Source organism: Plutella xylostella, chromosome 25 (assembly GCF_932276165.1).
Source record: "Plutella xylostella chromosome 25, ilPluXylo3.1, whole genome shotgun sequence".
Lineage (NCBI taxonomy): Eukaryota > Metazoa > Arthropoda > Insecta > Lepidoptera > Plutellidae > Plutella > Plutella xylostella.
In genome coordinates, this window is record NC_064005.1 from 8,730,316 (window position 1) to 8,742,419 (window position 12,104).

The 12,104-nt window shown below is 42.6% G+C and overlaps 2 protein-coding genes across 2 annotated transcripts in view; both read right to left on the minus strand.

Annotated features, from left to right (window-relative positions):
* Positions 1 to 162: 162 nt before the first annotated feature.
* Positions 163 to 6,346, minus strand: LOC105387360 (CLIP domain-containing serine protease HP8). The gene is made up of 7 exons (XM_038107277.2): positions 6,148 to 6,346; positions 5,042 to 5,169; positions 3,055 to 3,211; positions 2,431 to 2,609; positions 1,529 to 1,640; positions 835 to 1,012; positions 163 to 470 (listed from the first exon to the last, which is right to left on the minus strand). The coding sequence occupies exons 1-7, from the start codon at positions 6,212 to 6,214 to the stop codon at positions 227 to 229; spliced, it is 1,065 nt and encodes a 354-aa protein (XP_037963205.2). The 5' UTR covers positions 6,215 to 6,346; the 3' UTR covers positions 163 to 226.
* Positions 6,347 to 7,750: 1,404 nt separating this feature from the next.
* Positions 7,751 to 12,104, minus strand: part of LOC105388259 (B-cell receptor CD22) — a 31,674-nt gene continuing 27,320 nt past the window's right edge. The window contains exons 8-14 of the mRNA XM_048630139.1: positions 11,822 to 11,975; positions 11,339 to 11,469; positions 10,812 to 10,971; positions 10,173 to 10,511; positions 9,619 to 9,891; positions 9,216 to 9,389; positions 7,751 to 8,626 (exon numbers count right to left, since the gene is read on the minus strand). Of these exons, the coding sequence (XP_048486096.1) occupies positions 8,466 to 8,626; positions 9,216 to 9,389; positions 9,619 to 9,891; positions 10,173 to 10,511; positions 10,812 to 10,971; positions 11,339 to 11,469; positions 11,822 to 11,975 (1,392 nt within the window). The 3' untranslated portion in view covers positions 7,751 to 8,465. The remainder of the gene's footprint in view (positions 8,627 to 9,215; positions 9,390 to 9,618; positions 9,892 to 10,172; positions 10,512 to 10,811; positions 10,972 to 11,338; positions 11,470 to 11,821; positions 11,976 to 12,104) is intronic.

Consider the following 12,104-nt stretch of genomic DNA (forward strand, 5'->3'; position numbering starts at 1 on the left):
CAAGTCAAAACTTAAAATTAGTTATAAATGCGATAATCGCCGCCGGTTTGTACCTACATGTGATCAAAGCGCGAAACTTCACTAAGTTTAAAATTACGTTCATTTTCAGTTTGTTGGTTGCATCCATCGGTAATCTCATTCACCATCTGACTATCAATGCTATTTTTACAAACTATTCGTTCACCGTTCAAACTCACATTGATTATCTTAAACTTGCATTCACTCATCATGGTTTAATCGTGTCCAAAATCCATCCCATGTACTTGGACACATCAGTGTAGACTCCTGGGAAGTCCGACCCGCATTGCCGCGGTCCGTAGGAGACCACTCCGTATTGGATGTATCGCTGATGGTCTTTATACTGGCCGGCGATCATGAGGGGGCCCCCGGAGTCTCCATTGCAGGAGTCACGACCGTAGGTCCCCGCGCAGATCTTATTGAGGGTGTCGTCCACTTCCGTGGTCTTGCCTCTGGAGGAAATGAAAGGAAGTGATGTAAACAAGAGCATACAATATCAACAACATCTTTGATTAGGATCAGAAATGGCACTGCAGCATGATTTGTGGCTTCCTTGCTATGTAGTTATCTGGCAACGAGTCTACTCCTGGAGTTCTCAATTAAAGTGGCATGACAAAGAAACACGCCGAAAAGTTTCAGCTTTTGTACCACCAGAAGGACAGTTTTCTGTCTTGTCGCGATAGCTGGAGCTAGTAACGGTTTTTCAATTTTGTAAACGCAGTACCGTTGTTAGTTTGACGTCTACAAGCTAAGAGGAAGAAGCCGGCTGGCAGATCCAAAAGTTTACCTCTACTGATTACCAGCTATCCTGCTCACCTGTTATACTGTTTCCTGCAGGCCTCCACGGTGTGCACGGGCACGGAGACGGTGAGCAGCGTGGGCGACGGCACGTGCTCCTCCGTGAAGCCCCAGCCCGCCAGTGTGGCGTTCAGGTTCGCTATTGGACGCGTTCGCAGCTCGTGGGTTATTGGCAGGCAGATCGGCTTGGCGTTCTCTGGAAGGAGATGGATAGTTTTTATGATATTTTGTATCTGTTTTTTTTTAGTATCTGAAACTTAGTAGGCACTTAGTAGATTCTGGTGCCTACAAAGTTTCTGGCTTTGGGGTGATAATAATATGGAGTTATTCCGAGATGTTGAGTCATTTTGTTATCTTGAAGATTTGAACCTTGCGGGCGGTCACTCTGGAAGGAGCAGCAGCCATGTATCCAATTCACTGTTGTCTGCTATTTGCATTTCAAGTACTGCTACTGTTTTACATGCCCATCCTGTATGGATCATATACGTATCGATCATCTAATGATCAGGCGTCTATGTCGTATCCAAACTAAAACCAAAAACTTTATATAACCACAATTTAGAAACCAAAATGGTCACCTGAGGGTCGTATCTGGAACCTCTAGGCCTCTGCGTTGTTTTGGTATAAGCTCTGCTTCCAGAACAGCATTCAAATGGCTCTGTTCTGTGTGTCAGGATGACACATTTAACTATTCCATCGTCCCTATACTCACTGGGCGTGAAGTCCACCTTCTTGCTGAGCCGCAGCAGCCCGATGTCGTTGAGCACGGGCCCGGGCCGCCCGCTGTACGCGGGGTGCAGGATCGCCTCTTCTACGCGGATGTCCTGGAATCATAAAGGTTATAATTTATGAATAAGTATAAATGTGGAAGGAACCACGTCTCGTGTCAGTAACTCAGTAGGAGGGAATACGGGATCCGTGTAAGATAAGTAATGGAAATAAAATGAGTCCAATTAGCAAGAATTACCAATACCTACCTACTAATAATAATTAGGTGATATTGATTTAGGTTAGGCATTTTGAGATTAAGGCGTAATGGGCCGTTAGGACTATTGACCTCGCAACCTTCTTACTAGTCTTTTAAGTACCTATATACTTACTTTCTTTTTCTTATTTATAAAATAAAAGTGGAGATTTCCAAGGTATTATAAAAAGCTTCCTTAAATAAATTGCCGGAATAACCCGCGACCGACCGATAAAACCAGACAGACTATCGGCTGGGGATTCCCAAGTAGGCGTTTACTTGATATATTTATGCCCCACTAGTTACTATATTAAGTAGGTATACGTCTTATCACGTTTTTAAAAACAGTAACCAAATGTATGTACTTTAACTATTATTATTGGAGCTTTGATTACTCAGTCACCACGGAGAACAAAAACAAAACAAACATATTTTAAGAACTTTTGATTAGATAGTAACTTTCACAGCCCGTAATTAATCTGGCCCAAACATGGATTTATTGGGTTTCCTCCGAATGTATACGCTTGCGGGGCAGGGATTTAACACCCAAGATCGAGCCCGGGTCCAACTTGGCACAGCAGTCTGCCTTACTTACAATTACTGTGCTACTCAATCGTCAATTGAACAGAAGCTTAAGGAACGCCACGTACCTGAATCTTACTCTCGCATTCCACCTTCGGCGGTTCCCCGACACAATCCGTCTCGGTCCGGTAGTCGTACTCCCCGATCCTCACTCCGGCTATCTGGAGGTTCTTCATGCAGTGAGCTGCTGTCAGCACGTAGCGGTCATTGATGAGCGTGCCTCCGCACTGGAACTTGAGGCCGGATCCTGGGGAAAGTGGAATGAAAGGTATGTAAAGGGTAGGGAAGGAAAGGGGTGACGTCAACGGTTATTCAAAGCAACTTGTACTTAATTGAATTTGCTTGTCAATAGAAACTTTGGAGTTCAAATAGACTGAAAGAACCAGCTGAACTCTGGTGAAATTAACAGAACGGTTACCAAAATTCGTTAGGAGTAGCACTGTAATACTGTTAGGTTTAGCCAGTGAAGGAGATGAAGAATAATGGCAAGCGAAAGAGATTACTATAGCTTATGATACTCAGAGCTACTTGGCGATCGATAGATTTAGGATAAAAGATAAAAGGATAAGCCTTTTCTTGATCTGCCCAGCCGTTGGCTTTTACTTTCTCCTCGTAAGTTTTGATAGTAACAGTTATTAGTCAAATCAAACAGCTGCAAAACAAAAGTAGAACAGAATAATGTAAGTACCTACGTGTGCTATGTGAGATGAGGGCCATCCAGGGGAACTGGTAGAGTCCAGCCTTCATCCCCCCGATGAGGCGGTCTCCGTCGATGAAGCCGCAGTTCTCAGGCAGCAGGGAGAGGTTCGGGTGACTGTCCAGCTTGGCTTGCAGGGCGGAACAGCACACCTGGTGAGGAAGCGTAAGCGGGATTTAGACTTAGACTAGCTGTACCCGCGAGCTTCGCTTCGCCTTTTTTTTTTTTTTTTTTTTTTTTTTTTTTAAATTGAAACTTTATTTACTGACGCTATTTATTATGCGTCAACCTTTATACTTTAAAATCATTACATAACTTTTTATATATCGAAAAAATAATAAATTAAGTTTCTTTTATCAACATTAATTGCAATGGGTAGGGGGAAAATCCATCATGGACACCTGGGAAGGGAAGACCCAGGTAGTGCCGGACTCCTACCGGCTAAAAACCCCCTACCTTTTATCATTATTAATTTAAAACATTATTTTAATTTTAATCATTTTCCATAATAAAATCGATATGAAGAAGTATACAATACATAAAATGATACACTAACAAATTAAACAGTATAAAGAAAAGAAACAATAGAAGAATACAATGTAGAACAGAAGAATAAAGTTTAAGAGACAGTAGGTTAAAGTTACATTAAATAAACATAATAACAATAGTAATGCATTATAACATAATATAATGCATCATTCATATAATTAACATTTACAAATTAATATTAAAATTAAATTCATTAAATCTAAAACAAATTATATCACAAATTACAATTAAATAAGTTAAAGCTTATTATTATTATTACTATTTATTTTATTTACAAACATCTTAATTAATTATACTAAAATTATCACAGTTTATTATCACCTGGTCCTATTTGCACCGTTTGCTAGCTTTACGACATTTAAGGCAAAACCCATAAACACTGATCGTGTGGATTCATTGGCCATGAGAGCAGGGAATTCCTCACTTCTTATTCTTCCTTTGACCTTTTGTTCGCAGTCAAACCTAGCAGCTCCAAACCTAGGGCATTCCTCCAACAGGTGTTCTATGGTCTCCGGAGTCTCATCGTCACAAGAGCAGGATGGGCTCTCGGAGAGTTTGAACCTGTGGAGGTACGCTCGAAAGCCACCGTGTCCAGTCCAGAGCTGCGCCTTGGTGTTGCACATTGTGAAGGAACCAAGGATTTTGTAGGCTGACGTGACATTTGGGAAGAACAAGAAGGTGACTCGGCCAGTGGAGGAGGTTGCGTACCTCTCCTGCCATTGCTTCGTCGTCTCCCATCTAATTGCATATTTTGCATGAGAGAGGGGAAACGAACTGTACGCCGCCGAGTCTTTTCGAGTTAATGCTGCTCTCTTGGCCAACTCATCAGCCCTTTCATTGCCAGGGATCCCAATGTGAGCTTTGACCCAATAAAATGCAACATCACCCCCACCCCCTTTTAGGTCTTCTATCTTTTTTCTAATTTCGTAGGCCAGGGGATGGGTTGATGATGGGTCCCTCAGCAACTCCAGTGCAGATCTGGAGTCGCTGAGTATATTGCCTCTTTTCGCATGGGGCTCCCTGGCGATAAGATTCAGTGCCCTTGAAATTGCCACCAGTTCGGCCTGGAACACCGAGTTGTAATTCGCTTCGCCTTAGAAAGTGTTCCCGTAGGAATTCTGCGTTCTCATTAGTACTTGCAGAAGAATGATCATTGACTTCTATATTACTAGCGTTAGGACAGACATCGCTCCAAAAATGGTTCCCTCACGCTGGCCCTAAAACGTCATATATCTGTCATAATTATCATAATGTGTTTGAATTGTACTTCTGTATATTATACAATAAAATAATAAAATAAATAAATTGGGGCCAACGCACGCGTGCCATTTTCTTTAGGCAAGATGTTCTTACGGGCCCATCCTTCTTCGTGAAATCATTAAGAATGACACAAGAAACTCCAGTTCCATGATTACCCTGGGTTTCTCTCTTACCTTGGGTCTCCGGGCGCCGAAGCCGCAGAAGGCCCGTCTTAGCAGCGCGGTGGCGGCGTCGTCGTTCTGATTGACCATCTCCACGGCCTCCCGGCAGTCTGTCACCGTGATGCAGTCGTTACAGCTCTCTGGAGGGGCAGTTATAGTTATACAGGGTGTCCCAAGTTAAAGTGCACATCGGATTCATAGTGACACACAATTTGTTATTCTAAACAACTTTTGTTCTACGACTTGGAAAAAAGTGACAAAAAACTACATACTCTCTATAGTAAAAAAAAACACATTACCAACAAAGTTTCTATGAATTAGCAAAAATTCAAAAGTCTTAGAACAAAAGTTGTTTAGAATGACAAGTTGTGACACTATGTGCACTTTAACTTGGGACACCCTGTAGTTATTGAAAAAGGGGGGGCAACCAGTGCCCATTCGCCACTGCGACCTAAAAGATCTATTGTGACTCCCCTTGCCGAGTCAAATCTTTATAAACCTGACAATCTTACCGGGAGACCTGACATCTATGGGGGCTAATTTGTAGCCGCCCAAGATTCTGTTTCTCTTGTGAAAGAGAATCTCTGGAGGGGGAGACTAGTGATAGAAACCTGACCACTTAAAAGCCCGTGCAAGTTGGCAGCGGATTATAAATGCAAAAGTAACTGTGTCTGTCAGTCTGTCTGTCTGTCTGTCTGTCTGTCTGTTACTCTTTCACGCCAAAACTACTGAACGGATTGACCTGAGAAAGAAAATAGGGTACTTTTTATCCCGGAATTCCCACGGGAAAACTTTTTAAGGCGAAGCGAAGCTCGTGGGAACAGCTATGAGGTATAATAAATATGTAAGTAGTTATGAGGTAACAGGTAATTTTAGTAAAGATTTACTGAATATATTGTTTAACAACATAATTAACTACGATTTTTTGTGCTTATGCCGGAAATCCCACGGGGTGAAGCAAGGTAGATCAAGGAAAACAGATAGGTAGGTAGGTATAGGTAGGTAGGTACCTATAAGTAGTACAGAAGCCAAACTTGTATCCCCTGCTTTTTGTCACTCAGGGGTTAGACGATGCTACTAATAACGAAACATCAATAAAGAGATAAAACAATACTTACGCCCAAACACATTGTCACAATTTAATAACACCAATGAAAGTAACACCACAGTTCTCCTCAAAAACATTATTTTGCCGTTTTATTTACACAATAACAATGAGGTATATAATACAAGTGAGTATATAATGTATTCGCGGCCGCATGTGTCCTACGCAGAGGTTTTGGTCGACTGACTTGTTGACTTCGTTATCCGGTTTGTGTGTAAAACCCACTTTGTGAGTGGACCGAGCTACGAAGACTGCGCGAGCATAGTTGGGTGTGGATGTGGCATACTGTTGCCGTATTATACTTACCGTATTATACTTAAGTATCTGTTTCCCGCGGTCTCCGCTTTGGCTTAAAAAGTTTCACCGTTTAAAGTTGGATAAAGTGTAGCCTAAGTTAATCCAGGGAATTAGCTTTCCTACTCACCAAAATTCACTAAAATCGCGTTTATTATATTAAGTACGGTCAACCGACGACCGAAACTTTTTCAGTTGGATGGGCATCCTGGGCAGGATATGAGTTTCAGTTTTCAGGAACTAAATTTTTACACCCTATATGACTGGCTAAGGGTTGGCTGGAAGAAATTGCTTTTTGGCAATAAGCCCGCCTTTGTACATTGTTAGTTTTATTTTAATGTTCTCCTTTTTTATTGTAACTTTATAATGTACAATACAAGTGTTTATAAATAAATAAATATACTTTATGTTCAGTACTACCGTATCACGAAAATTCGAGCTAACGTATAGAATCGAATGCGAGTGCGACAACTGTCAATTTTATAGGTAAAAAGTGTTCGAAAGTGCTGTCAAGTTGCCACTAGTCGCACTCGCATTCGATTCTATATTGTTCGTGATCGCCCTGCAGTATTTTAAATCGCACTAATCTCACGATATGAAAGTGCCTGTCTGAATGTTATTAGCCACTTTTCATCACAACACAACACATTAGATCGAGTCACTCAAAAACACATTCTATTACAGTCAGAGTGTATAGGTAATCATTCCCATTCAAGGAAGCTAAGCATTTAGTATCGTGACGTATTCTTTAAGTAACACCTGACTCCTTGGATGGGTGATCGCTAATGCCAGTCATTGAGAGTCTCTTCATGAATTGAAACGCAGATGGTAGTAATACAATTATAATATGGGTACCCTCCAGCACACAACGATATACATATGATATGATACGATAACATTTGATTCCTATGCTTCTTAGCCCTATTATTTCCTACTACTCTGCTGCTGGACAAATCCCTCTATATCCATGGTGATGCAAAAGTGCTATACTTATACTTAGAGGCCGAAAGAGGTTCTACTATTACTACTAGCAGGTAGGTGCTATACCACTTTGGCAACACTCTGTATTTAGTCCATCGTTCGCGATTCTGTGCAACATCCAACCACTTGGGGTCCTATCCAAGACGCACCCGCCATCGCCACCAATCTCTGCTTAGGTCCTTATTATTGTTAAATAATTGTAAATTGGCACAAAGGCGAACATAATGCTAGTAGCATTCTCCACCAGTTAACCTTTGGTTATGTCTTTCGCTGCTTGATAGCGCAATACCTTAGTACTTACTTACTTGTAAATCTCAGGATGTCAATAAAAAACATTAATCACTTGTTTGCTTCATAAATATATTACTTATGTACTTAATTTAACTTAAGCAACGATACATTTTTAATGTTAACATACTTACAACTAGGCACTTATGCCAAAATATCTGGCTAATTAAGTATATTTAAATATATTTATATTTACTAAAATTATATCTCAATGTTCAGTAGACAATTTTATGATGAACTTTTCTTGAACTTCATTGTATTTAGTCAATAGACAAAAATGGTCTACTGCTGGAGGATTGTTGTCTACTTGGCCTACCTCATGCAACCACTAGGTACCGGGCTAGTGACGGGGCGTCCCAAGCTATACTGCTCCTGTGCCTGCTAGTGGTTCCCCTCAGTAATGACATGTTTCATAATGTACATCACCATAAAATCAAGATAAAATCTTTTGATCACAATTATACATTTTTAATAGCTTACACATACACTTTTTTTGGGTCTTTAATAATGATGGCTGAAATTCAACTCAACTCCAGGCTAATACAAGCTCCAGGTTTATATAATCTATGCTGCATAGTTCATAGAAGTCTACATATAAGTCATGTCCTTATCACGGGAGTTTTATACTCCAGCGGCCTATATTCTTCGTAAGTACTCCGTAGGTATATAAGTGCGCATTAAACAAGGCATGAAAACCATGCAGCATTGTCACTTATTCTTGTACATGAATCGAGAAGTTTCTTCGTCTATAAGGTTTCCAACACTCTTTCACACGGCGCTCTCTCTATGCAGCGTGTGGGTAACGTCCGGCTGGTCCCAGTAGTAGGGCTTGGCGACACGGTCCACGGCCGGCGGCTCGGACTCCAGGCTGCCGCCCGAGTAGCCGCTGCTGCACGACCGCACGCTGCTCGCTGCTAGACGCTTAACTTCTGTTGGGAGAAGAAATTGGGAGATTAGAATTTTTCAACCTGCTGCCGTAACACCACCGACACATTGGCGATTAACAATCCATAAGCAGCGTCGCTCGCCTGTGAAACACCTGTGAGATCTATACAAGTTACGACAGATTTGACCAGCTAGCGACGATGCTTAAGGATTATTAATTGCTAATGTTCGGTGGTGGTAAACCTACAGTTTTTTGGGAACTCCGAGATGGAAAGTAGCATGCAGACTGATCCTGCCCCCTAGATGACCCACTATATAAGAGATAGATGATTAGTGATTAGGTACATTGCTTTACAAGGTTTTCTAATGTTATGTCCAACAATATGTATAATATGTTATTAAATGTGAACCCTTCCTTACTGACTCATAGAGGATTAGTGATTACTTTCCAAGGTTTAATCTAATGTTACGTCCAACAATTAGTGTACCTACTTACCTATAAATACCCTGTACCTATAGCATATGGAAACCAGAGATATGATGCAAACCCATCCGTCTTATAACACATTCTATTTACATTACACCACACCGTCTGACCCAACCACCGTGACAGCAACAGTGGAACTTACTCACCGAGCGCCTGCAAGTATTCCCGCGCCACGTCATCCAGCTGAAGCACTTGCACCATCGGAGGACGAGGCTTGCAGCGCCGCCGGGAATACGCCACCGCGATGTACGTCGAGAGGATGAACACGGCGATCAGCATTACAGCGCCGACGGCGATGAATGCGTCTCGCTCTAGCAGGACTGGAAGAGAGAGAGATGGGGGTATTGGGTTGATTGTGTATGGGATTATGTAGGTAATAATAACAGACAGTGAGTGTAAGTATCTACTCGTAATGATGAGAGATAACACAAGACCACGGTCGGGTTATAGGTCAATACATATAAACCTACATATTGCACACTATCTACCATCACATCACAAATAGCTAGTATAGTCAATAGATAAATGTGTTATTTGAAGTCTACTCACAATGCCACCACGGCGGAGAAGCAGCATACAGAAGCACATCAGTAGGTCTCAACAGTATGGCTGTAGAACATCCATACACGTTGCAAGCGGCCGCGCCAGCCTCATCCCCGGCTCGCAGCTGTCCCAGCGACCCCCGCACCAGCCACGGCCCCGGCCCTCGCGCCAGGGCCAGACCGGAGCCCCAGCCCATGGCCCCCCGGTGAGCCAGGATGAGGGACGTGTTGGAGGAAGACATCCGCCAGACTGACACTTCGTAGTGCGTGGCGTTTTCCACTGCGGATTGAATAATTTGTAAGGCTTTATGTTATTTTTAACCAAATATTTACAAAATCCTTCCCATTGGCGAAAAATAAATCTTTACCATGCCGAGTATTGGTAAAAATTTAACAGCATTTTTTAAACCCTCAACAACATCATAAATCATAACTACCAAGCAATTGAAAAAGAGCAAACAAAAGCATCGTGAATAAATATTGTTGCTGTAAAAAGCCGCTGTGGGCTCGAGGTCATCTCATCTTGGGGAAAGCAAAAATCGTCACAAATCTGTCAATTACCTGGAATACACCGCATCTGCACTTCATCATCCTCAAAAGCCAGATCGCAGTGCTGTGGCTGCGGCGGCCTCAAATGCTTCAAGCTGACCACTCTTTCACACGCCTTCTCCTGTGTAGCTATCCCGTTCTCTGCCGAACACATCACATGGAGGGGTTCCGTCAACGGCCCTATTATCTGGCTGAGAGGCAGAAGGGCGGATCCGGTGGTAAGTTGTTGGGTTTCTAAACCGACAGGCGTGATGTGCCAGAAGTAGGCATCAGGTGGTGGGAGGGAGTCGATGTGGCACATGAGGGTTTCTTGATCAAGGGTGATGCCGTCACGACTGCAATCTGGTTTATCTGGAATAGTTAAGAAATAAAAACCTGATAAATGGTTTAATTTATAGCAGAACTGTTATTTACAGCAGTGTACTTTGCCAAACCTAATTTTAATAATTTGGAAAGGTAGGTACTGAAAGAAAGGATCCTCCGAGTGACAAACTCTATCTTATATACTTACGTCCGGCGCATGCTAGGCAGGCGGTGGCCGACTGGTAATATGAATATCCTTCTACCTTTTACCACGGTGGCTCAGACCAGCTGTACCTATTGTTCATGACCGACACTATTGATTAGAAAAATAAGCTAAACATTACTTACAAAGTACGCTAATAGTGAAAGCATGAGCCCTCGTCTCCCCGACGCTGTTCCCGGCGGCGCAGGCGTACCTCCCTGCCAGGTCCCGGCCGGCCTCCTCCACCACCAGTGAGGGGGCTGACGTGTTGTCGCCCCACCGACCGCCGGCGTGGATCTTGCTGTCCTGGGGATAGGGGTGGGAGTTGGTGAAATGTGGTTGTTAATGTGTTGCTGGACATCCGGCTGACAAATGCTTTCGCCGCGATGACAAGTTGTTGAGTGTTTGTCATCGAAAAGCCATGGCTCAAATGATGATGACCTCCCCCTCTGTATCGGTTATATTCTTTCATGTGCTCTATTTTAAGATGTGAAGTTTTAGGGGTTGCGAGGAACCAGTGGATAACAAAGATGGACGAAGTGTTGACATTATGAACTCTAACAACAGGCAATAGACGACTGTTGATGATGATTATGACCTATTACAGCTGTTTTGGACCAGAAAGGTTAGTCATATGGTTATCAACATCCATACAATTAAGGCAAGTACTTACATTGAAGTACCACTCGATCTTGTCGACCGGAGGGTTTGCTATGATTTCACACTCGAGGTGCAGAGCGTCCAGCTCCACCACTTCATTCAGCTTCCCGTCACCAACCTTAGACACTTCTACTATTGGACTATCTGAAGAACAAAATACGTGGATGTTAATTTGTGAATATGAGCTCAACGTCTCAGAATTAAACATAAATTGCATTCTTGACCTTTCGAAGCTTTTTTGGGCAAGATCGAAACACAAATAAATACATTGTTTGTTGGTCAGGGGTTTTTAACAAGATGAACAATGTTAATACCACGTTAATACTGTCTCACATGGTGGGCCATTTTAGTTCTCTCTGCCAACCTGATAAAATATTCCTTAGCTTATCTATTTATCACCAGAGATATTTGAACAGTCAAACTGTTTAACTAAAGCTGATGACCGATATAATTTCCTTTCTATACACATAACATGTATTGCAACTGAACAACTCACAAGTAACATTCAGCGTAATCACGTCAGCCCGTGACGCGCGCTCGGGCTCCATTGCGGGGTTGGTGGCGATGCAGGACAGCGTGGCGCCATGGTCCCCCACTGAGGGGGTCAGCCGCAGGTACGAGACTGCTGTTTGGGAGCTGTTCAGCCAGGTCTGGGAGATGAGGATCAGGTGTTAAATGGATAGCGTTGAGGTATAGTGGTGATACAAGGTAAAGAGATTCACTCTATTACTTCAAACGCAGGGTTTTCAAAGCTATGTAGCAACTCGAACTGGTATCTT

What these genes read in the sequence shown, in the direction of transcription:
- LOC105387360 (XM_038107277.2), bottom strand. Translation starts at nt 6,214, where the DNA reads ATGTTTTTGAGGAGAACTGTGGTGTTACTTTCATTGGTGTTATTAAAT. An exon ending in GAAGGTGGACTTCACGCCCA is followed by an intron (nt 1,013 to 1,528) that starts GTGAGTATAGGG and finishes ATCTCCTTCCAG; the next exon opens with AGAACGCCAAGCCGATCTGC. An exon ending in TGCAGGAAACAGTATAACAG is followed by an intron (nt 471 to 834) that starts GTGAGCAGGATA and finishes CATTTCCTCCAG; the next exon opens with AGGCAAGACCACGGAAGTGG.